Source organism: Python bivittatus, unplaced genomic scaffold (genome assembly GCF_059951505.1).
Source record: "Python bivittatus isolate LINGU-HERP-01145 unplaced genomic scaffold, Pbiv_v1 ctg000700_np1212, whole genome shotgun sequence".
NCBI classification, from domain to species: domain Eukaryota; kingdom Metazoa; phylum Chordata; class Lepidosauria; order Squamata; family Pythonidae; genus Python; species Python bivittatus.
In genome coordinates, this window is record NW_028277098.1 from 55,070,328 (window position 1) to 55,096,522 (window position 26,195).

General features: G+C 39.2%; 1 protein-coding gene across 1 annotated transcript in view; it reads right to left on the minus strand.

Annotated features, from left to right (window-relative positions):
* Positions 1 to 6,441: 6,441 nt before the first annotated feature.
* Positions 6,442 to 26,195, minus strand: part of TULP1 (TUB like protein 1) — a 48,658-nt gene continuing 28,904 nt past the window's right edge. The window contains exons 9-13 of the mRNA XM_025165645.2: positions 25,503 to 25,615; positions 22,674 to 22,782; positions 21,393 to 21,491; positions 20,092 to 20,263; positions 6,442 to 13,505 (exon numbers count right to left, since the gene is read on the minus strand). Coding sequence (XP_025021413.1) covers positions 13,372 to 13,505; positions 20,092 to 20,263; positions 21,393 to 21,491; positions 22,674 to 22,782; positions 25,503 to 25,615 — 627 coding nt within the window. The 3' untranslated portion in view covers positions 6,442 to 13,371. The remainder of the gene's footprint in view (positions 13,506 to 20,091; positions 20,264 to 21,392; positions 21,492 to 22,673; positions 22,783 to 25,502; positions 25,616 to 26,195) is intronic.

A 26,195-nucleotide genomic window follows, 5' to 3' on the forward strand; every position in this document is an offset into this window, starting at 1 on the left:
TTGCTTGCCATAGATGTTCCAACCTTGGCACTCCAGAAGTTGCCCCTCTTGGTTATGACAGGAGTAGTATGCCAATATATTTGGATGGCATCTCACTAAGGAAGGCTGCCATAGCAAAACCAATCATTTATCAACTTAAATCTCAAATCCTTTAAAGGACTTCAACTTAGGTCTCACAAAAGAGGTGCTTTTTTGAAAAAGATTTTACATTTTAGGTGATTTATTTCTTCTATTTTCTTTGCTGGTACTCCTTTTATGCCCACATAAACTTTGTAATCCTCTGTTTAATTTATCTTCAATATGCACATTTTTTCTGTCTAAAACAGATCCGTGTTTTTGCAGAGCTGCAAATATAATTCTGCATCAAATTATTTTCAATTTAAGCTTCAGCTTCAATTAGGATTTTTGTCTATATAGCTGATTATGTTTTTATGTTTACCGTAGTTTTTGTATGGTACAATGTTAACATCATCTATATATTTTGGCAGTTCCTTAAGATATTGTTTGTATTGGGGGAGGCAAATTCTAAACTTCATTTTCTCTGACCATTACATGAATGCTGTTGCTGTCTTTATTAGCAATTTTGGTCTTTTACTTTTTATCTTGATTATTGATTTCAGATGTTTCTATTACATCTACTTAATAAATCAATCAACATTTGATCCCTAAATGTACTTAGAATTACCATCTGCAAGCTCATTCACACATCTTCCCTGCCTTGGCACAAGGATGGCCCACTTATGGATTCTGGAGGATATAAATGCACCATGCCATCCTTCACCTGCCCCTAGTCTGCCACAAAGGCAAATTCTGCCTGTCTTTTCCTGCAGGACATCAAAAGTCCAGCCTCTGCCAGCATAGGCAGAGCTGTGCTTGATTTCATTGTAGGCAGTGCCAGTACTTCCACTGACTAGTGTGTGCTGTGGCAGGCATGCACACTCTCCTCCAGTTATTGGTCACTGTCCTCCATAGAGCAGTGCTGGCCTGGTGACATTGAACCTTTTTTCTTTCTTTTTTTAGAACCAAGTAGACTTGACCTCCTTCTCTTCTCTTTTCTCTTCTCTTCTCTTCTCTTCTCTTCTCTTCTCTTCTCTTCTCTTCTCTTCTCTTCTCTTCTCTTCTCTTCTCTTCTCTTCTCTTCTCTTCTCTTCTCTTCTCTCCTCTCCTCTCCTCTCCTCTCCTCTCCTCTCCTCTCCTCTCCTCTCCTCTCCTCTCCTCTCCTCTCCTCTCTCCCCTCCCCTCCCCTCTCCTCCCCTCCCCGCCTTTTTAAACTGGCCCGTTGGAGACCTAAAAGCAAGAACATGGAGGAGGGAAAGGAAGCTGGGAGTGTCTGGTGAGTCAAGGAAGGCTGCAAGGAGAAAGGGGAGGGGAGGGGAGGGGAGGGAAGTGTGTGTGTGTGGATGCAAATGCATTCAAGCGCATGAGAACACCAGAGAAGCAAGTAAACTGCTAATTCTTCCTGATAATCATAAAGAAAAGGAGATTTTAAAAACCCACTCGCCTCCTCTCTCCCAGTGCAGATATGCTTCCCAGTTCAAGGACCATACCAGCCTGGACTCAAATTCGGAAATGTTCCTGGCTTATTGAAGCTCTCCTGATGGGTCTTGCAAAGCCAACTGCTGGGGAGCATCTCTCTGAGCATAAGCAGTGAGGTGAAATTGACAAACATTTGCCAGTTTCCCCTTATAATTCAAGGGAGAGCAGGAATGGTGAAATTGTGTGTGTGTGTGGGGCGGTGTTTCCTACCAGTCCAACTGTGAACCAGTAAACTGCTCATTGTGAGTGAGCAACTCCTGCAATGAAGAGGAGGTTGGATGAGATGAACTCTGTATGATCATATAATTGTGTCCTCAAAGACCTCCCCACAGAAAGGAATGGGCATTTGTGTCCCTGGCACTGGTGGGAGGAGTAAAGAAGCAGAGCAATCCACCAATAGAGGCCATAGTAACCACCATCTGCATAGAATGACTTGGCCAGCACTGTTGCCAAAGCTTGAAATCTGGGCAGCAATGTCTTATGCCAACTTCATTTCCAGCTTATATAAGAAACTTAAGGCTGCTGTGAGTAAATGCCCTAAGACTTCAATTCTAAATACTGTTAGTAGGGGGTGGTCCCTAATTGTCAGCCTTACCAGATAGACCAGACAGGAAACATGATCAGGTGAGCTAATTCTAGTTTATTGTAAGGCTACATTAATAGAATCTTGTAAGTCTGAAAGTACAGTTCTCTCCCTTTCTCCTTTACACTCCGAGAAATTAGGGAGGGTCTCTTCTGAGTCTCTTGCCCCACCCACTATCTAGCTGTGGGCTATGCTGTCTCTTATCTGACTGTTCCCTAGACAGTGTCTCTTGGCCCTGTCTCCCAAGGTCATTCCCACATACCACTACACTAATGGACAAAGTGGTATTTATGTCTATGTAAGTATACATATTTTGCACTGTGTTTTCAGATGAGCCATAATACATTGCTATACTATGATGTCAGTACTTAAGGACAGAAGGGAAATTACTACCTGTAGTAAACATAGGTTTTATATTAGTATAGGAAGTGGGATTCAGACGTACCATATTAGTAACATTTGAATGGATTGTGAATCAACAAAGACTGTCTTGTTCTTTACTGTCAATGCCAACACGTGTCTGGGCCAAAACCTTTGTTGGCCTTTTGCACATCAGAGCCTCCTATACTTCAGTACCCACATAAAATTCTTCTCACTTTGGCAAAAGATGTCAGTGAGTGGAACAAGGAGGGAAGAGGTTTCATTAATTTGTGAATGGATTCATATGTACCCTCCTAGGCCAATCCAAATAAATACATTGTTTAAAGTTGTACATGTGAAATCACCCTAATTTTGTTTTAAGCTACAGGTTGTGTTTGGGTTATGCATTTCTTTGTGCATCAACAGTAACAGTGATGTACACAGACTTAGTTCAGCCTTTCTCAGCCTAGGCTCTTTGGATGGACTGGACTATTGCTAGTTTAACAGCTTGCATTGGATCCTGAAATCATCACCTCACTCTTAGCTGAGCCACTTGAGAGTGGATTGGAGGTGTCATTATAACAGGTTTCTGGTGACTGTTCTCAGAGTCATCAATTTGTTACTGGTCCAAACACATATCTAGGGCATGCTCTTCTCCCTTTTGGCATCCTCTTCTCTCTTTGACAGAATCGTTTTTTAAAAACTCTCATAATTTATTTTTAACCTTAAGGGCTGTTTTACCTAGATTGATTTTCAATGCCAGTGACATTTTCATCTAATTAAATACGCATCATGTTGAATATTTGCTCATTTCTAATGCAGTTAGGGTTTCTATCTATTTACCATATGCCTTTCTGAATATATATACCACATCTATGCATCATTTGAATCTGTCATCAGTGGAATCTTTTTCCCATGTACATACAATGTACATCTTTTTCCATATGTACATACAGTGAAATGGTTAAACATGGATTCTTGTGATATATGACAAGATATATAATTTTCATATTTTGTTGATTCTTCTGGACTGCTCAGTGGCTTACAGTACCATGGACCGTGACATCCTCTTGAAGAGATTTCTGATTTAGAATAGATAGATACAGTATTTCTGTTCATGTTCACATACACTAACTTCTTTTTACAGAAGTTGGAGATGATGAGTTTCTGCTCAATCCCTATGAGGATAAAAGTGGGATATGCATTGAAATAGTACAATAAAATGGAGCATTGAGGTTCCACATAGTTAAGTCTTGTACCCTAGGACATTCAACATCCTCCCAAAACATCTGAACGAGTTAATTCAAGATTAAGTGCAGTGTCATCAGCTGTCATTCTTTTTCATCAGATTCATATGAGGCTACAGAAGTGTGAACCACTTTCTGGCCATGGTAATAGGCTAGATGAAGGTCAGTAAATCAAGGCTCAGTCCTGATGAGATGGAAGTACTGTGGGGAGAGAGGAATTTATTTAGTTGTGATAGTGGTATGTCCCCCCCCCCCCAACATTTGGTATATGGTGATTTGTTCTTAGAGACCCTAGTGTCTTCTGTTGTACTGAATGCCCTTTACCAGGTTAGGCTGGTATGTCAAACATAAATCTACCTGGATCCATGGTCTGTTAATGTCTAATTTATATTACTCTAATGCAGAGGTTCCCAAATTTTCTCAGTTCATGGAGCTGTATTTCCATGAACTGTGTAAGAATGATGTGAGTGCATGTTAATGAAACTGTTCTAATTATTGACGCTATGTATTCTTTTTAATAAAAAAAATCTAGACTATATCACCAATTACTGAACAGAATAAAGTGGTTCTGAGAACTCAAAAATGAAAGGAACCAGCTTTAGTTTTTGTTTTCTGTATTTATTATGTGGCTTGTGTATATATTACACTGTTTCCCTTACATAAGCATTAATTACTGAAGTATATAATGTTTTATTCTAAATATATTGGTCACAGTCACAGTGTGTGGGATGCTTACTAAAATGTGTTCCTTTTCTTTATTGCTTGCTTGCTTCTCACCTGATAAATCAAAAACACTTTGTCAGTGTCTGCTACTTTAGGGGACTTTGCAGGTAAAGATGGAGTATGTATTTCTGCCTAAGTAAGTTCACATTGTCCAAGAGCAAGGGTTTCCTCGTCCTTGTTTCTTATTTGGTTTTTCATCCTCAAGGCTCCTGCAAACTTGGGTTGTTGCGGGGAGTTTTGAAATTGCCATCGGCATGAGAGACATAGGGAGTGGAGGAAACAACTTCCATGGTGCCAGGAGATCAGGTACAGAGTAGGCTGTAAAGGGAAGCATTCTCTTCTGTTATTTTCATTGAGGCATTCAGAGGAGGTGCACACCAGCTGTTTGCTCTTCATAGGACTGCCCTCCCAACTTCTAGGGTTATCACCAGAAATCACTTTATTAGCAGATTTGTTTGTGTGAACCAACTTTGGGAAGAGGCCCATTCAGATTTATCACTATCCATTAAAGCCAAGATGAGCTGGGTGGCCCTCATGGTACCAGATTGAGAGAAAGTAGTTTTAATTGCAGGGAGATTCACCAAAGACCAAAGGTCTATCGCTGAATGCATTTAAGAGTAAACAGCAAGAAAAGGAAAATGTCTTTTATCATTTATTTATTTATTTATTTATTTATTTATTTATTTATTTATTTATGAAGGGTTTTATGCCGCTTCAACTATTGCAACTCTAAGTGGCTTACAATTTCTGTAAACCTATAGCTGTGTTGCCAGTATAGAGCAGGTATCATTTTTAAAAGTGTTTGGACATATTTCTTTGCCATGCATAAGCCTAATATAGAGACTTATTTAATGCATCTAATAGAATATTCCTGTCTGGAGGACACAGCACTCTGCATTTCAGAACACTCTAATATATTTTCTGGATTGTTTGTTTAGTTGGTTTGACAAGCTTTCTTTCTCCTAACACTTAAAGAGTAAAAAAATATACTAGGCAAATAGATGATCTCCATTGCATCTGTCTGAGGAGAGAAGGCATAATAGAAAACTAGGAGTACTTAGGACCGGTTTGATCTTGAGTTCCTCTTGGCAAACGCTCGCAATTCCTTTTAAGATTTTACAAGGATGGGATCTCTTTCTGCCTTTGTTCTAAGAACATCTGCTGAGACCTTTCTCTAGGAAATGCTTTCCTCAGAGGGAAGATGAGCTGTGGCATATGTTCACAGAAAGGACTGCTTGACAATGATACCTGGTCATGTAAACTCCAGAGAGATTCACCTGCCATCATTCAAGCGCCAGCCAAAATGTTCTGATAAATCTTGCTCGTTTTAGTGGGCCTACTTTGGTATGTTTGGAAAGATTTCACCTTTTTTTTTCCTGTGTGACTTTAAAAATTATCATTATTACTATTATTATTATTATTAAAATTTGTTATAGCCACCCACTCCAGTAAACTCTGGGCAATATAAAAACAATAAAAAGAGTTAAAAACAGACAACAGCGTGGGCAGTCTGGACTAAAACTATCATAACAATAACAAACAACACCCAGGGCCCCACGAACATTTTATGCTATTCATACCTCTGAAATATAATTATGATTAAGAGAAGTATTTATTTGTTTGTTAGATTTATATCCCATCTTTCCTCCAAGCAGCATACATAGAATCATGTACCAAGCAGAAACAAATGCAATTAGGGGTATGTTGGAATGTCTATAATAGTTTTTCTCCATCTTGTGCATCTAACTAAGAATTCTTCCAACTCTTTCTTCCAAAGGGAAAAAGTGCTGACCCACTTACAGATTCCCAAAAGAAACAAACAATAAAAAGCAATATGTCATCAAAAAGATAAGAGGACACACATTTGAAATGAAATTTGTATGTGTTAATTTATATGTATTGATGCAAAAGCAAAAAGAGATTTTATTTAGAAAGCATTTCTGCCATTCCTATCACAAGCCCTGAAGGAACTTGATTGCCTGATCAGTCCACTCTAGTGCTGAATTGAAATTTTCCTTGCAATTCTTAGAAGTTATCTTCCCCTGTAAAAAAAAAAAGGGGGGGGGACTTTGGTTTTTCTAGCTTTATTTTCCACCTGCTTGAGAATTCGTGTTTTCTGATTCACATCTGTCATTCAGAATTGTCCTTGGCTGACTCCACTTTTTAGTCTGAAAAGGCCCAATGGAAGAAGTTCTTTCAATGTCTTTCTGTGGGATTTAACTGAAGTATGAGGTGCCAAGGAAGCTGAAGACCGTGGGAAAAATTATTGTACAACAAAAGATAGGGCACGCGCGTACACACACACACACACACACGTATCTTGGCTGCCATGTAACTAAATAACTAACAATAAATAACACCTCATAACAAAATATGACCCATGTTACTGAGAAATAAAAGAATGTTACAATTAGGAGAGCACAACCTGAGATTTGCATGGCATGGATTTTTATGGTACGATAAAGTTAAAGTTAATGTAGATTTTAAAAATCATTATATGAGAAGTGCCATATTAAGAATATGGAATAAATACAAACTCAGGTTGTGCCCAAAGATACGTTTATGAGACTCAGCACAGGAAGCATTTTATAGAAAAGAAACAGCAGATAGAAATGGGTAACATATCAAGATTTATTAATACAGGAAGAAGGAGAACTTCAGATGAAGTCAAGAGAACAATTGACTGCAGAGGGACACACTTTCTAATGGTTTTCATATTAAGAGAAAGGTTTAATATAAATAAAAGGGTAGTTGGAACTGAGCAACATAAGACAGAATTTGAAAATGAATTAGGTTCAAATGATGAACATGTAATTGCAAAAAGTAGAAGCTTTTATTAAGATTTGAAATTGATGAAGAACAAGTTAAGGAATGCATAATGAAATGGGAATTTTGGTTATAACATACAAATGGATAATTGGGAGAGAATGTAGATCAATGGGATGAAATTCACATTGTGTTATAATTTAAGAGAGCATTTTTATAAAATGATGAACCATTGACATATGACATTATACTATCAAAGATGTATAAAGGTACCTCAAATCAATGTTGGAAATGTGAAAAACATGAAGGGACATTTTACCACGCATGATGGACTTGTGAGAAAATTCTGGATACAAATACATGCAATGATGCAAAAAAACTTAAAGATTACTAATGAGAAAAAGGCAGAACTTTTCTTATTGGGGTTTATGGATAGAAAAAACTCATGGAAGATTGACTTTATACAAGGTAACTGCAGCAAGACTATTATATGTACAACAATGGAAAAATACTGACATTCCCACAATGGAGGAATGGGTTGTGAAGATGTTGGAATTGTCAGAAATGGCAAAACTGACCTGTTTGGTCAGGGATAAAACAGTAAGTACCTTTTTAAAAGACTGAAAATCTGTTTTTGCTGAAAACAGAAAAAAGCGAAGTGATTGAAAGGTTTTTGTAATATTGAGGGAGGTTGGATAATAAGTTGGTTAATTTCTGTTGTAAAGGTCAGAAGTCACTTATTTTTCTTACTTTTGTTCTCTGATTCTTTTTCCTATCTTTCCTTTTTTTTTGTTTTGTTTTCTGCACTTCCTTTTTCTTATCTTTCTTATTCTTTCTTCTATTTTCTCTTTTAGATTTGCCTTTTATTGCTTGAAAAAATCTTTACTAAAAATTATTTTTTAAAAAAATAACAAAATATGATTTAGAATACCATACACTACCCATGAGAAATTGATTGAAATTTTCTTCTCCTTTGAAGGAAATTTCAAAAGCAAATTCTCTTTTATCATATTGAATGAGAACTGGTAGGGGAAAAAACTGCAGAAGAATTTGTGTTCATGGCACTATTGGTTGTAAATAAAATTGTTGTTGGGCAACTTCAAGCCCCTGCTGCCCCTTGCAATGGTTCTCTTTTGATAAACCATGTTGAGCTGAGGACAGCTAACCATACTACTGAGGATATGAGCAAAATGAAGCTCAAGATGGAGTTGGGTGTCTGACGGTGAAGATGCCAACTCACAGAAGCATAATTTTCCATTGATTTTCAGGTTTTGCTTTTGATTAATTATCATGGAGTTTGAAAATGCTCTCTCCATTTTGTCAATCTCTTGTCTTTGATGTGGCTTTAACATGTGAGAAATAATTTTTTTAAATTACATAACAGAGGGTTTCAAAAGTGATTGCTTATGGAGACTAGTGACCCAAGGCAAATGTACCTCTCTAATGCTTCATTACATAGAAGAGAATATATGTAGCTCAGGGTTGAACTGTGGAGCCTTTGGCGCTCTCTTAGCTTTGTTGTTTGCTTGTAGACTTTTCATTATCCAACTAGGTAACATTATCAGTCCTAGTGAGTGTGGGGTTTGCTCCCTGTTTATATACAGTAGCTTGCCCTACCAGTTTTGGTGGGGTTATGGTTTTCTCCTTGGTAGATCCTTGATTAGGGTATTGTTTTCTGACTGATTGTTTGTCTAGTATTAATCTTGGTTATCTGGGTGTTGGCTGCTGGAGAGGATGTGTTCTGGTCTTTTTGTTTCCTTCTTAGCTTTGTGTTGTCTCTTTTGAATGGTGTATAAATATGCTTTATTTCTATATATCTATTGATGGCTGATTTGTCTGAATGCCAAGCTTCTAGGAATTCCCTAGCATTTTTGGATTTAGCTTGGTCTAGGATGCTCACAGTTTCCCAGTTGAATCTATGGTTGAGTCTGTCTACGTGTTGTGAGATTAAGAAGTTCTCATCATGTCTTTTGACTGCTAGTTGGTGTTCATGGATGTGCACTGTTAATCTTCTGCCTGTCTGTCCTACATAATGGCTGTTACAGTCCTACCACTGCATGTTGTAGTTGACTCCTGTTTTTGCTTCTTGGGCTACTAGGTCTTTTGGTTTACTTAAGATGTTTTGGAGGGCTTTAGTTGGTTTGTGTGCTATGGTGATACCCTGTGGCTGTCATAGTCTGTTGTTTATTTCTGAGATGTTTTTGATGTATGATAGTGTTATCCTTTTCATAACTTGTGTTGGTTGTGCTGTAGTGGATTGAATGGTCAGGCAATTTTTGATAAAGTTGTGAGGGTATCCATTTTGTTGGAAGATATTGTATAGGCAGTCTATTTCCTTTTTCTGGTGTTCTAGGTTGCTGCAGTGAGTTTATATTCATCTGAAAAATGTTCTTACACTGTTCCTCTTATGGGAGGTCATTACGTACTGTAACAAATTTTGCCTGTAACATTGCATTTTCCAGCCTGATGCTCTCTGGTGCTTTTGTTTCTCCATCCAGATATAAATTGCCCTTTCCTAGCATAGTGTTTTCCAAACTTATCATGCTAAGGGGTGGCCGAGGATGATAGGAGTTATAGCCTAACATATCTAGAGGAAACCAGTTTGGGAAAGGCTTCTGTATTATTATAACAATGGTTCATACTAAATAATAGAGGGGGAGTAGGAAAATACTCAGAAACCACCAAGATTTATAAGTGTCTTTCCTTTTACAATTAATCAGAATAATAATAACAATTAATTATAGCTCACATGTACAAAACATTTCTCAGCCTTCCTTCCACACCTACATATATGATTCATTGTGACTTGGAAGGCATCATCCTACAATCCCACAGTAACAACCATGAATGCCGCATAAGGACAGGAAGTGAAGGCTCTCACTCTACCTAACTGAACCCTGGATGAAAGAAGAGTTCTGCCGATGACTTAAGCAGCTTTGATGTCCTACTTAAATTTAAATTGTCCATTCCCAGGCAAACCCACCACACGAGCCCCCAGAAAGACAAGGCTCATGCAATGGCTTCTAAAAGAAAAAGCAAGCATAATACCCTTCATCGATACTCTTGTGAAGTGCCACACTATGATTCACAAAGAGGACCACACCTTTTGAGTCATTGTTACTAAGTACTTCCTGCAACAACTTGGACTTCCCACTGGAACTTTCTGCTGCTTTCGACAGTCATCTTCAGTGAAGAAATAATTTGGTCTGATGGCGTTCAGATTGTAGGATGGAAGTTATCAGTTATGCACTGAACAACAGGTGGCTAGATAGTGAGGGAGACTTCCCTACTACCAAATGATGTATAATGTATCTGCAATACTGTGCTCTCCGCCTTATGTTCTTGGAAAGCAAGGTGGAATAATAACTGAAAACATACTTGCAACTAAACCTAAATAAGGTTAATAGCATTTACTAGCATTCATCCCTTAGCTTTCATCTCTTGATAAATTTGATTTTGAGATCATCTGTTAATTTATTTTGTAAAATACTCTCCTTCCTTCCTTCCTTCCTTCCTTCCTTCCTTCCTTCCTTCCTTCCTTCCTTCCTTCCTTCCTTCCCAGCATTATCTTTAACTACATAGGAATAGCTTCGTCCTAACTTGGTGAAAATTACATCATAACATTGATAATAAAGATACCAAACTGTTTTTTTAAAAGGTGGATATTAACACCCTGACTATGATACCAGGGGAAATGATACTAATGTATGGAGCTAAAACTACCATTCAAATAAGTTCAGAAATATCCCATTAAAGAAATGACATTCACAGAATATTGAAGATATTTAACAAATAACTACCAATGTTGCCTAAATTCTCTTAGCCAAATTATACATTCTCATAACAGCCCAGTAATGACTGCTTGAAATAGCTTCTAATCAAAATATTCTTTGAGCTTCCAAGAGGTGTCTGCATTCCCTGTAGGATCAAGAGATGGATGACCTCTCAGGAATACTTCCACACTGCAGCCTTAAGCTCCCATGTGTAAACAGGCTGGAAATGAAGCTGGCTTAAGAAATCCCTTTCTAAACTTCAACTCTCTTGTCTGCTTTGGCCATGGTAATAGCCAGAGTTTCTGTCTGGATTGTGCTTACCACAGCTCCTGCTTGGTGGACCCCTGCTTCTTTTTCATGCTGGGAAACAAGCACCAACATCCTTCTCCTTTATGGATAGGTCTTTGAGAACATGTGGTTTCCTTTGTTAGAATGTTTGTATGAGGTCCCCTCTGTTGACTCTCCCCTGTACTTGATACTTTTCTGTCTGGTGTATCCATCAGTAGACAAGGAAGGAAGGAAGGAAGGAAGATCCATTGTTCATGGCTCAATCAGTAAACTTATAGAAAAGTTGACCCTTTCACCTTCCATCAGTGAAACAAGCAAACAAACAGCTTTTTATTATTCCAGCAACCCAGCTCACTTCTTCTTGGTCTTCGGCTTCTTTTCTACCAAAACTCAGTTAATTGCTGGGCATGCAGCCACACCACAAGCAGGCAGCTGAGCAGAGTAGAAACAAGGGAGAGAGGTGAGGACACACACAGACACACACACACACCTGAAAAAGTTCACTACTTCACTGGTCCATCGGTAAATCAAAGAAAAGAACAGGTTCATCAGCTGAGGTCCATTCAGAAGGGGTCAGGCATTCTGACATCCCAGAACAAAATGCCAGCAATCAGTGTACTGGAAGGGAGAGGTTTTTCCATCATTGTCCATAATAACTAATTGGAGTGGAGATGTTTCTTTATACAGAAATGAAGCACAGCAGGCAAAACATCAGGAAAACACTACTTTGGTTCTTGACAGGAAAGACAGGTACAGTCTGGGTTCCTGGTGGGCTGGGGGTGGGTAGAGGGTGCCATCTGAGACATGGTTAGTAGGGCAACCTGGTTGGGTGGAACTGAATCCTGCCAAGCAAGTTTTGGCCAGATATATTTGTTGCTAAAAAGTTAAGGTGATAATTTGCCAGCTTTTCAAACCACCTTCTTCAGAACGATAAGGTAGTATCCCAGAATGTTTTGGAAGAGCAGTACTAATTTGGAGACATGAGCATGTCTCTTCCCCAGCTGAGGAAATGTCATTCGAGCTGGGGACTGAGAAGAGAAGAAAACGGGGAGAAAAGAGAAAGAGACAGAACACATCTTTGTAGAAATATATTAAATTGCAGCTCTCCACTACGCTTAAACTTTGTAAATAAGCTCTGTTTCTTTCTCAAAGAGTTTCCATTTATCTAAGTGCTGAAATGTCCCCACCCATTGGGGCATGCATAATTTATATATATTGCTCCTTCTATATTGAGTTAGTATTTAAAGAAAGGTGTCCAGACCCCAATTTGCAACTCAACTCTAAATCCCTTAGTCTCTCCTCCCCAACAAATTTATACAAAGTTTATATGTCCACAACCAACGAATTTATACATTCATCTAGACTCCTGTGACTGGCAGGCAGGCCATGATTTTTGAAAAGACAATAAAGTAAAGCTTGTCCTGCCCATTGGTCTTTAACCCATTGATCATTATCATTACAGGAAAACAATTTCCTTTCCCCATGTCAATTATAAATAACCAAACAAAACCATCCACCCACCCACCAGCCCAGCAAATAATCTAAACCAGTGTTTCTCAATCTCAACAACTTTAAGATGTGTGGACTTCAACTCCCAGAATTCCCCAACCAGCATTGAAGTCCACACATCTTAAAGTTGCTGAGATTGAGACTGATCTAAACACTCAAATCTTGAAATTCAAACAATACCTAGTCTTGATTATTACATATGTATACAGTAAGTCACTGATAGCCTGAGATGGGCAGCTGGGTCCAAATCCCTTAGGAGTGAGTAATTTAAAAGTATCAAACCTAAGATGTTTTCAGTCTTTTTGAACCATGGCTTTAAATTTTCACAGGAAGGTGCTAAAGACAAGTATGTGCATATGGTATTTCCAGCTAAAATGATACTATTATTAATATGTGTTCAGAATTCTGCAAGGCTTTTCCCAGTGGTATATTGGCGATGTTTAACAACCTCAGTTGAGCTCTTATTCCTCTTTATATCATCTCTGCTGCCTTTCATTGTAAGGTATATTTGTGCTTGCACTGGTCAGATTTGGCCTGGCTGGTCCAGACCTGGTACAAACCTAGGCATAATGGCATTGTAGGTGTGCTATTCGCAGGCCAGTTTCCCATCAAAGCTTGAGAGGGCAATGGCAAAAGCCTGCACAGCACAAAGTGGGTAATTGTAGTCCATGGTAAAAGCATCATCAGCCACTCGGCCAAACTGCAAGATGATGTAATCAGCTGCAGGAAAGGAAAGATGACGTTATCAGGTGGGCAGGTAAATGCCAAATCAAGTATAAATTGCCATAGAAACTTTTGGTCCTATATGCATTTCAGGACAAAATTCAACAAAGGTGGATGGAGGTGGATTACTATTAGTAAAGGTAGGCCATGCTCTTTTTTTTCTATTTTAGCATTGTTCATTCTAAAAGGAAAGGCATAAGAGAGCTTGGGAGCATGGATGTCCACAGAGTGTGGTCAAAAAAGTCAGGATGGCAGCTACAACGGTGCAATTGAACCTCTGCCTGTTTTTTATGTGTGTCATAGAGCTATGATTGCACATATGACTGCCATCTATACTTTTTTGACCACACCCTGCAGATACCCCTGTAGGGGAGAATCCTGGGCTGACAATGGATAAGAGTCTTACGCTACCTACAGTATGTACATTCTGCAATTATATTATATCCAGCACAGAGAGATTGGCAGCTAAATACTGTCATTACATAATTTGCACAGCAATCAGTTGCCCTGAAAGAAGACTTCTAATCTGGAAAGGAGAAAAAGAATTTGGGAAAGTCGCTGTTAACTCTTGCTGAAGCTGTTCTGAATCTGCGACCTATTGCCAGGAGCGGATGTAGATACAACAGGAAGAGCAATTCACAGAGCAGTAAAAAGAAATGAATGTTATTCCCACTCTCCCACAACACACATACCTCATCAACATCCTTACTGAGCTTCTGGGCTATAACACTCAATTTAAAAGAAGGACAATTATTAACATACCTGCTACAATTGTCAAGACCTGTAATCTGAATCTGGTTGCTGTATGTTGTCCCTCATAGGTGACCTTCAAAACAATATTTGGCTTATGGTTCAGAATGTAATGCTCCTGGATGGAAATCTTCTAGCATTACGAACTCAAAAGCATTGCACAGCTATTTCACCTTTGTCATATTTATGAATTTTGGGTGAAAAGAAGAAAAGATAGTGGGGAAAATACAGGAAGGACACAAATGGAAGAGAGATCGTCTGGAATCCTCATAAAAGAGAGGGGAGTTATGGGGTGAGATGGGAGCTATAGAACTGCACCCCAGCTTACCCCAGCTCCATAGGAGTGTTGTTTGTGGCCTTCTTCCACCTACCTGGTGAGAACAGTATGTTGGAAGTGAATGGGGTATAGTGTGTTGTGATAAATTGTTGGATGGGAAAGCTGGTGACTGGGGTCATTAAGTACAAGTCAGAAGTATATCAGAAGTTCTCAGCCAGTTGATTGAGTAGATTGTGGTATCCATGGTATGATGGGGCCCTTTGACTTGAGGAAGGTTGGTTGGAATTGGGGAGGTTAGTGTGTTAGGGGAAGGGATGGGCAGGTGATGACATCGTGGTGGTAATAGCCAAAGGTGGAGATAGGGGCATGTCACTCTCAGGAAACATGGCCTTGGTGTTTAGCACTAATACTGCATTCTGCTCCCTGTGGTCTGATCCAGTGCCTGGTCATTGGAGCTTCAGTAGCCCTGGTTCCTGGCTGTTGCTGTTTAATGCCAGGTTGCCCTCTAATAAAGCTCTCCTCATCCTCAATTTAATTGAGAGGCCAACCTTGAATACGTGAAAAGAGTAAGGAAGATGACCTTGACAGAGATATGCAGGTGCTATTGTCTAGGCAAAAGGAGCTAAAGCATTTTTTAAGTCCAGAATGTCCAGATAATGTTTGGAAGCAGCTCAGACAGACACCTCCCTAATTCACTGAACTATAAGGAGAAGGAGGTACAGCACAATCAGACTTGCAAGATTGATGTCAGCCCCACTACATAGACCAGACGATGAAATCAACTCCACAGGATGGCTAAAACTACATTTATTAAAACTGGATATAATAAGAGAATCTTGCAAGTGGGATTTAGAAAATGTGCCTTCTCTGCTGCAATGCCTGCCCTATGGCACCTCCCCCCGCCCCCCCCCCCCCATGAATTCTGGATGTCCCTTATTTTGTCAGCCTTCTGTAAAGCTTTAAAGACTTCACTTTTTCATCACGCGTTGGGCAGGGATGTTAGGTTAGTCTAATTGGTTTGTCTGTTGTTTGTCTACTATTTGATTCACAAGGTAGAATGAATTTTTTTGACCTCAGGTGTGTTGAATTTGATTGCTGATATAACTGTTTTAATTATTTTGGATTGTTGTTGTTTTTAGTTCTTAACTTACATTAGCCTCCCAATGTCACATTTGTGAAATGGACAGCCATATACATTGTTAAAAAAGAAAGGAAGGAAAGAAGGAAAGAAGGGAGGGAGGGAGGGCGGGAAAGGGAAAGGGAAAGGGAGGTCCATGGTTGAGGCAGGGCAATTGTACAATGAAAGACTCACTTAGAAGCCCTCTGGATCTATTTTGCCAGTACTGAGGATCATGTGCAGCAAACAAAAATATTCAGATGTTAAGGGAATGGGACAGAGGAGAACCCAGAAGGTTCAGAAGTTGACTGGCCACCTGCTGGGCAATGAATGGCTGGTGTCTCTTCAACAGAGTTGCTAAGTAAATCCATTTCTTTTTTCCAGCTAAATGGACAGAGCATAAAAACAAGTTTATGCCCCCTCCAAGGGACGTGCCCTCTCACCAGGATTCCTAACTAAGACCCTTGTGGTCTTCTAAAGGCCTCTCTGATTCCCTGTTTTGATTGTGACTCCCTTTGTTTTCAGTGAGGGCAACAAGAAATCTGTAAAAATAACTGGGGCCCTGAGCAGGTTCTTTCTGTCCTGTAATCCTACACCCCCGGATAGTAACATCTCCTGATTGCGCTGGACAGGTGACAAGCAGACAAGTCACACAGGCTGCAAAATTGCTTGGCTGCTGCTGTTTACTGTACTGATGTAGATTACAGAATGTGCCTGTGTCCCCAGCATATACTCAAGGGGGAAGGAAATGCTATTGTGATAATATTTGGTCCTTCTTAGGTATCAGAATCAAAATAATTGCTTTGAGTTGAGCATCAAAAGGCTAAGATAAGCATAAGCATAAGCATAAAAACTAGATCCTCATAGACCACACAGAACACACAATTAGATTCCTAGTATTTGGATCCTACTTACATGAACTCAACATGTTGAATCCATATCAGGATTGTGACTTAATCCATAGAAAAGACTTGTGATCAATATCAGCTATGTGCTTTCACCAGGAAAGTGTATTGAGGACCAAGTACCATCATATAATTAGAATTTGAATGAATGGCTTCTTAAAAATAAATAGGTGCAGGGCTCTTTATCTGGATCAAATCCATGGCAGGTACAGGATAGGGATCCTGATCCTTTCCATATATCCCACCCAATCTTGATTGCCCTTTGGTGTCTTCAAGTTGCACTGGAAGAAAAGTTTCCAGTGGGAACTATTTTCTGCCAGCAAATATCAGTCATGGATGGCCTGTTTGAAACTGGACAGCAATGGAGATTATATATGTGCTGGGGGGGTGCTACATAGAGGTGTGTAGGATCATCCACATACCTTGCCAGACCTCCCACATTTATTTCCTTTGTTGAAAACCACTCACACAGTTGCTACTTCAGGTTTACATCTATATTTTTCTTTCACATAATTTCTTTTAATGTTGTATTTACTAAGCACTACCTATTGTCTTTCATTACAGTGTCACTTTTCCTGCCAGAAGTGTATCTAAATGAGCTTCAGCCCTGTTTTATGCATTCATGGAATGGACTGGAGGTTAAGAGTCAACAGCTTCTGCAGGACTAGCGGCTCTATTCCCATCTTTTCATCCTGGGATTAGTGATCACGTGGCTGTTATCTCTGGGGGCTGTCCGTAGTTCTAAAGAAAAATCTGTGAGTGTCCCAGTGCGGCCAGCAATAGTGCACGTCCTACTTCATTTGAAACTCCTACAATTCCCTTTTTTGGGTAATTAAGCATTAAGCCAAATCAGAATAATAACCCTTGACTAGATCCTTTAAATTTCAGTTGTGTAAACAAGGCCAACTCTGGATACATATGCCTCTTGATTACAGTGACCATATTTTCTTGGAAAAAATAAAGGACGAACCTGAAAAAAGGGCAAATCTGAAGGAGGTTCATAAGGATAAATTGTTTATAACTTTGTTTTACAAAGGAAAATTCAAGAGCAAAACCAAGAAAATACATAATTAAATTAAATAAATCTAAAGGATAACTTTCTGAAATAAAGAACTGTCCTTTATAATAAAGGACATATGGTCACTGTACTCTTGACTGCCATGAGTATATCAGTACAGTCTCTGGCACTTTGCCACCCCCAAAATATTTCTTGCCCCCAGGAAATTTAGAGAACTTTTCTTGAATCAGAGGTTACAAGTCAAGTGAAGTAAGTCCTCAAATTACGCCCATTACAACTGTTTTGGATGTAGCCTTGTCCAATACTAGAAGCTTTTGACTTTTCAGGAAACATCTTGCATGCTCTTTAATGTTTACCAGAGTCATATGAATTTATGCTCAAGTTGTAGAGGGTATCCATGTGGAAACCCAGTCTTGAAAAGCAAGCGAGTAAAAGAAGATCAGGTTTGCTTTTTGGAGGGCTCAGGCCATTCAAACTATTACTCCAGTCTGCCTCTTATAATGCTCCCTCTAGTGGACTTTTACTATATTCTGCACAATCCAAGACAATGGGATTTTTTGTTCAGACCTAATTGCAAAATTCACCCCATCTCCCTGGAATGATGATAATTTACAGATTTCACAGAAGTCGTTCTAAATGCAAAATATGTTAAACAATCTGACCTTTTGGAAATTGAGCATTTTAATGCAATATGAAAAATCTGGTTCTGAAGCAAGTACATTTAACAACTTAAGTTTCCTTGATATTGCTCTGAATACCATAACCAGGTTCAGGAGAATGGCTCTGTATCTTCTGAAACACACTCAGACTGAAATTACCCTAAGCAGTTAGAGGACTAATTCTCAAGATTTGCTTTGCTTTTGGATTGAGCTGATTCACTTATGTACCAATAGAAGCAAATATATGTAGCTCAGGGTCAAACTGTGGAGTCCTTGGGGTTCTCTGAGCTTGGTTGTTTTCTTGCAAACGTTTTGTTACCTGGCTAGGTAACATCTTCAGTGCACTGCACTGAAGATGTTACCTAGCCAAGTGCACTGAAGATGTTACCTAGCCAGGTAACAAAACGTTTGCAAGAAAACAACCAAGCTCAGAGAACCCCAAGGACTTCACTTATGTACTCTGTGCAACAGTTGCCAGAAGCATTTCACACAGCCACCTCCATATAGAAAGCTGAAAAATCTTATGTGATTGTGGAGATCTCTATCATGTCTGAGACAGACATCTTGCTAAAGCTAAGCAGATTAGAGTCTGGCCAGCACTCAGATGGGAGACCCCATTTGAATTCCTATGAACGTTGGCTAGAGTTGCATGATAGAAATAAATAAGATGGAATAAGATGGAAAATAAATGCACTACATACAGACCTTTTTAAATTAGATCTTAGAAACTACTGCTTTTTATACAGATGCAGTTTCAAATGGCTCCTATGTCTCAGATTGTATGTGTGTAACAGTTTGTTATGATATTTTGAGCATATCATAATAGATCAAGATTCCAGTTTACTAAGTCATGGCAAACAGTTCCTTTAAACCTAATTTTGTAGATCCAGCAAAGAACTATGGTTTAGTTCACATATTTCATTATGCCAAATGTGTTATGTTTTGATTTGAGTGCAGCTTGTGAACCCAGCCAATTATGCTTTACTCAACAAATCATGGTTAAATAAATCATGGCCTTGAGCCCAATCTAGCCTGTCAAAATTAAAAAAACACTGATCTGTCCACTCTTCAGTGTGTACTGCTCCAAATTTTGATTGGTTTCTTGTTCTTAGCAATGAAACAAATCCAGTCCAGGTGGCATACAGCACATGTTTGCATAAAACAGGTTTCACATACATGGGATCTCCTGAGACTAAGTGGAGTGGTATTTTCATTGGGACCATGCTGGGGGAAGTGGGGAGAGTTAAATCCATCCTTCTCATAGGCCAGCCTTAATTTCAATCCTGTTTGCATGGCATCAATTTAAATATTTTAAATTATTTAAATTATTTAAATTAATTGATTTAATTAACCATGAGAGCCAGTTTGGTGTAGTGGTTAAGGCTCTGGGCTAGAAACCAGGAAACTGTGAGTTCTAGTCCCACCTTAGGCACAAAGTCAGCTGGGTGACCCTGACCCAGTCATTCCCTCTCAGCCCTGGGAAGGAGGCAATGGCAAGCCACTTATGAAATTTTGTAGGAACTTATCCAGGCAGTCACCAGGAGTCAGTGCTGACTTGAAGGTGTGCACACACACACACACATTAACCATACTTATCTTACACCACATCTAATTTGGTCCTGTCAAGTGACAGGAAAGGGGACACATCCACATGGGGAAAAAGCAGCCATGCAGGTCCAGGATTTCATTTTGGTCCCCTTGCCTACCTCCTTTTTGAATGGACAATGCAGCACAATGCCTCCTCTGACTCTGTATTTGTAGTTAACCATGAATCTAACTAGCAGCAGCAATAGCTTCTCAGTCAGCATTCATGTAGAGGCATTAAAAAAAAAAAATCCACAATCCCACAAGACTTACGGTCATTACTGTGCACAATCTGGAAGTTCTTAACTGAGGCATGAGTTACTCTTCCATGGAAGTTCAGCACATAGGACTGAGTTTCATCATTCCACACAGGGGTTTTGTTACGCAGCTCAATTAAGTTGTCCATTATCTTATTCTGCCATCTTACGAGTAACCCATCATTATCCTAGGAAGATGTGAGAAAAAGCATTACCACAAGTAATTCAAAAGCATGCCTTCTTTAATATTTCTTTGCTTGTATTTGCATTAAGAAATAACATACAAATGATTCTCAGGGTGTATATTATAACAAGAAGTCTTCTAAAATTTGTGAACATTATTATGGTAACATCTTAGCCTTGCTGCTCTTAAAGGTGCTTGCACAATAAAAGTATTGATATTAATATACTAGGAAACTAAGTATGTACATACTTGTTCCTCCAGGTTTCATGAGTGGAGTTCAAGGGAGCTTGTAAAGGACAATATTTACATATAATTATATATCAAAGCTTGCAATCCTTAGCTTAGCTTTTGACAACCTGGTGCCAGCATATTGACTAGGAATTTTGGAAGCTGGAATGCCAATCCAGGTAGAGGTCACCAGGTCAGGAAAGATTACCTTTGACTCTTTCCTCAGATTTCAGAATCAGTGTTCTCTGCTGTGAAATTTTTGAGGAAAGAATTATATCCATAGTGATGCTGATGTATTCCATTCTTCCTCTGAGGAGCTTGAGATAATCATTTTATTTTAAAACTGTATATGAGGTTTGTTTGGAAGGAGATGGCGAAGCAAGGATCTGAAGATACATCTTCATGTCAAACTGGATGACGTAGCAAATGCTTATATAGCATTTGACCTACTCAGTCTTGTTTTGTCAATGGAAACGCTTTACCATTTATATTACTTGTTGATTGAGATCCTTTGTTGCAGAGCAACTTTCTGCAACTTGGTGCTCTCCACATGTGTTGGTCTACATCTTCTAACACTTCCCAACCATGATGGGGATTGCAGTTCAACACACCTGGAGGGTGCCAAGTTCAGGAAGATTGTTTTAGAAACAAAACCTTGAAAACACCCTTATGTCTTCTGTTCTAAAAGGAAGTTCTGCATTTGATAGTTTTGCTGACACAGAATTTTATGGTAAAGATGCAGGACACTAAGTGACTAAATGTCTCTCTACACATCTGGGCATCTTATCTTTTTAAAAAAAATAGTAATCAGCATAAGCAGAGCATCAGAAAGATGGCAATATGAGTAAACCCTGGGATTACTCAGAAGTAATGGAACCTTGTATGAAGGTTTATGTGTAACTTACATTTCGGGGACGGATTGGCACCCTTTCATTATCAGAATTCATTCCAGGAATGACCACTGTCATTTTTCGAGGTCCTTTGAAACCTAATACATTTGTCTCCTGAAATAGAAATACCAAAACTTTCATAACTGAGTTGCCACCATATATCCTCAAAACAGGATCAACTTCAGCTGATTCTTAACAGTTTAAAGCCTTTTTTCTGCTAGTCCCAAGCCTTGTATTGCACTTGTGTCTCAGTAGTTCCAAAACCCAGTATTGAATATATTTAGCCTCCCAACACATATATGAAAGAAAAGAAAAGAAAAAGAAAAGGAATTTAAGGAAGGGAATGTGCTACACCTGCCTCTGTCAGTCTCCTCCCATGTCTCTTCTCCTTCTCTTCCCCATCCTGCTATGCTGCTTCTCCCCCTTCCCTGCCACTGGGTGGTTGCGGCCTCCACCACTAGGGAATGCTGTTGGGGCAGCAAGGTCACTGTTGTAATGAAAATCCTGCCCCCTTGGTGCCCCAGCAAAGATGATTGTGGCAATTCACTGCTATGGCTAAAAAAAGAGCAACAACTGTTATTTAAGTGGCATGGTGTGAAGCCCAGTCTCTACTTTTCAGAGACATGGGCAGTGTTATAGGACAGGTGTATTTCTGTGGGTCATTTGGAACCCACCTGTTCTGACCAGAGGACCTAGGAACCTACACTGATTTCTGGCTCCCCCAAAGCACTGGAGAATTGTTGGTGAAAATCTGTGTTAAACTGATAGGTTGATAGAGACCATTAAACTATAATAAAGTGGCAATATGGCATATTTAACTGGACTAAGATCTAGAAGGATGGCTCAAGAAATATGCAGATATAAGATTTAACTAACATAAAACATGCCCTGACAATCTAGATTAAATTACATTATTTCTTTGCATATGACAATTCCTTTAGGAAAAAAAATGAATCCCACTACAAATTAGATTATTCCCAGCCATAACATATGGAACAGACATTCTTTCTTTCCTTTATATTGGAGTACACTTTTATCGACATTTGGATCAAGCTATATAGCTGTCAAGGATGACTTTTGCAGTGAATGGAAAGTTCTTGAAATTCCTTGGTACTGATTAGTAACCCACCATCTTGATATGGATTAGTCTAGTGTAGTGTTTCTCATGCTAGCTGGGGAATTCTGGGAGTTGAAGTCAACTCATCTTAAAGTTGCCAAGGTTGAGAAATACTGGTTGAGTGGCTGCCTATTAAATAGAAGTTTAAAGGGGAAATGGTTCACAGAATGGTTCCTTACATAAACTACAGCTGCAAGTTCCTGGCGTACGTTGGACCAGTCAGCATTTGCTTTGTCCGGATTTACACCATTGTCAAATACTGAGAATCGAGTACCCATTAAATTGGATCTAAAAGAAAAGACAGAAGTCAGGCCGCGAGAACAAAAAAGGGCAGAAATTGCACAACACCACACTTCAGTCTGAACAACTGTAATTTCTTTGAAGTGTCATGTTACATTATATATTGAAGTGGCTGTTACAAACATATTAGGTTTTCAGGGTGGGTTGGAAGAAGAAAGGAATGGAAAGGTCACTCAATCAGGGCATCTGCTGTATTTCTAAACTCCAGGCCTATAAAATTGTGACATGCATGCCTCTCCTTTTCCTGGCTAAAACCAGCCCAACCACTGTTTCATCTCTGCCCCCAGGGACAATCTCCATAACAGATCTGATAGCAAGATGTGTCTGGTTTGTTAGTTTATGCCAGTATTTCTCAACCTTAGCAACTCTAAGATGTGTGGACTTCAACTCCCAGAATTACATGCTGGCTGGGGAATTCTGGGAGTTGAAGTCCACACATCTTAGAGTTGCCAAGGTTGAAAAACACTGGTTTATGCACTAGCTTGACCATCATTATGGGTGTAAGAAATCCTGAGTTCAGAACTGAGACAAATCTCTACCCAAGAGGAAGAAGGGCCATGTTTTTAAAATAAAAGGCAGCTATAACTCAATGATAAGGCCAAGCTCTGCATGACAAAAGTCTGAGGTTTACTCTTTGGCCCTTCAGGTAAGGTTGGCAATGGCCACAGCCAAACAACCATGTTAAAATAAAACCTAAATCTAAAAACAGCCGCGAATTCTGTCCTTAATGTGAGGTGGGGTGGGGCAAGTATAGCCAGTACTTTGAACAGCAGGCTTAGCCACCTGTCAAGCTGTCTGACTAACCATATTGTGCAATCAGATCACTCTCCAGAAGCCTTATGTTTGGCGCCCTGGCAGCCCAAACCATGGTGGCCATAGAGAGCAGTGCCTAGCAACTCGAGGAGAGGGGATGTGAGGCCAGTAGCTAAAGAGGACTTTAAACTGCCTCAGCTGTGGACTGAAGAAGAGAAAAGCACAATGACATGAAGACATGTTATACAGAAATGGTTACCTGGGAATGTGTTTGCCACAATTTAGAGCAGTGTTTCTCAACCATGGCAACCTTGCTGGCTGGGGAATTCTGGGAGTTGAAGTCCACACATCTTAAATTGCCAAGGTTGAGAAACACTCATTTAGAGGAACATGAAAATAAGTCCAATGACTTAAATCCTGGAGACTTCCATCAGTCTGAATATTTAATTAAAAACTGGAACTAGAGGAAGGTCATCTGAATGAGAACGCTAGAGTAGATGGTAAAGGGGCTCTAATCCTTTGCCCCCCCATGATCTCCCAATCCAGATTGGGGCCATATGCCTGCAATCTGCATTGTACCTAAGAATCAGTTGGTGTTAATAGATCCTTGTCTGGTCATGGAAACTGAAGAAGTAGGAAGACAGTCTGAGTTAGAAATGCACTGAAACTGAATTTCAATTTATAGTATTATTAATGAAGAAATGATGAGATATTTCTGTGTTAAGAAATAATGGGTCCCTAAGGGAGCATTTACCAAATCAGATTTTCTGTTCTGTTTAGAATAAATTATATTAAAGAAATAATATCACAAAGCATAGATTAAAAACCATTAATATTTACATATTGAACCTGCAAGGTTCATTATGAAGTAACATCACATTTATAACATCTGACAGCCTTCCACAGCTGGAAGCCATAGCCATGTTGCATGGGAATACTCAACTTCGGAATCCCAACACATCTGGAGGGCACTAGACTAGAGAAGGCTGAACTACTGCTTCCCAAAGAGCATCCTGGGAACTGTAGTTTTTTTGAAGTTGTTGAAAACTGTTAAGAATCCATAACATTCCCTTTCCAAATGACAGTTCTAGAAATGTAACATTTATTAAATTTCTTAGATTGCTTATCAAATCTGTTAACAGGTTGACTAGAACATTTGGTAAAGTTGGAGATCACTTTAGGCAGTTAACTTAGGATGGTGTGAAAGGGCAATACAATTATTATGACTGCAATTACAACGTCTGAGATGAAGAAGAAATGTTGCTTGTGAGGTTTTCTGCCTCAAACGAGTGATTGGTGGGGTGGCATTTATTGCTTTGTTCCAGCAAAAAACTGTGATATGATCTGGTTTGTAGTATAGATTTGTTTCTAGTTGGTTCAGGACCAACTTTAATTTACATTCTTAATCTGCTTGATTATCTGTCTTAAGAATTGTTGCATCAGTAAATAAAAGCTTTAATTTGTGCATCCCACCTCTGTGGTGCACAGAAGGACTTTTTAATGGCACAGGCAGCATGTATCTGCCAATTTAAACCCTTAGAGCCAGAGTGCAAGACTGTTTGGGGGGGGGGAGGCCATACCTAAGTATTCTAAAATGCCCCTGAATTGACTTGCCAATGAGACACAGTATTGTGAATGTTCCTTCTATTGCAGATAGTAAGAAAGATGGGTGTGATATTTTGCTTTCACAACAGTAGCTTAAGAGTGCATACACTAACTGCTGCATACTTTCTGAAAGACTAAGTAAAGGAAAAAAATTACATAGAACACTGTTAAAGTACTACAGATTGTACACATTTTTCATAATCTGTTGTACTTCTTTTCCAAGATGTTCTCAAATATCCACGGTACATTGTTTTTGTCTGCCAAGCTGTATTTACAGGGAAATACGTTGGAACTGTTCCTTGCAGAATATCTCAGATTTTTCAAAATCACTTTGATGAAATAACCCTAACCTCAACTTTCCAATGAAGTTCTCCCCATCTCGGCTCAAGTCAGTAGGATCAGTGGAAAGCAGGTAATTAGATGTCTTGCTCTTTTTTCGCTTTCGACCAGCCAATAAGAAAACCTAGGTAAAAAAAGGAGATCAGAAAGGCACAGAACTGATATGGGAAATCAAAGCATCTTAATTTACTAACTGAAGTCTCTGACTATTACACAATCTAACATCCATAGTGTCCTTGGGATGTTTCCACTCTCCAGCCCATTTATTTATTTATTACAATTATTTGTATGCCACCTACTTGTTCAATTCTAGACGTCTTACAAAACATATGCATTACAAATCCATTCAAAAATCAATCCAACTTTAAGATAATACCCATTGCTGTCCTCAGTTAAAATCTTCCTCACCCAATGGCTTATGGAGGACAGTCTTTGCCAGTTTCCTAGAAAACAAAAGGGTGGGGGCTGTCCTGACCTCCAGGGGAAAGCTGCTCTCCCAAATTGTCACCAGGCATATCATTCCCATTCCCTTATCTCTCTAGGCATGGGCACCCACAGCATCCTCTCTTTGTAAAAAAATGATATATGAAACTTTAAAAACATTACAAATAACATTTTTTGGAAAACATTAGTTATAGTATACACCAGTGTTTCTCAACCTTGGCAACTTGAACATGTGTGGACTTCAGCTCCCAGAATTCCTC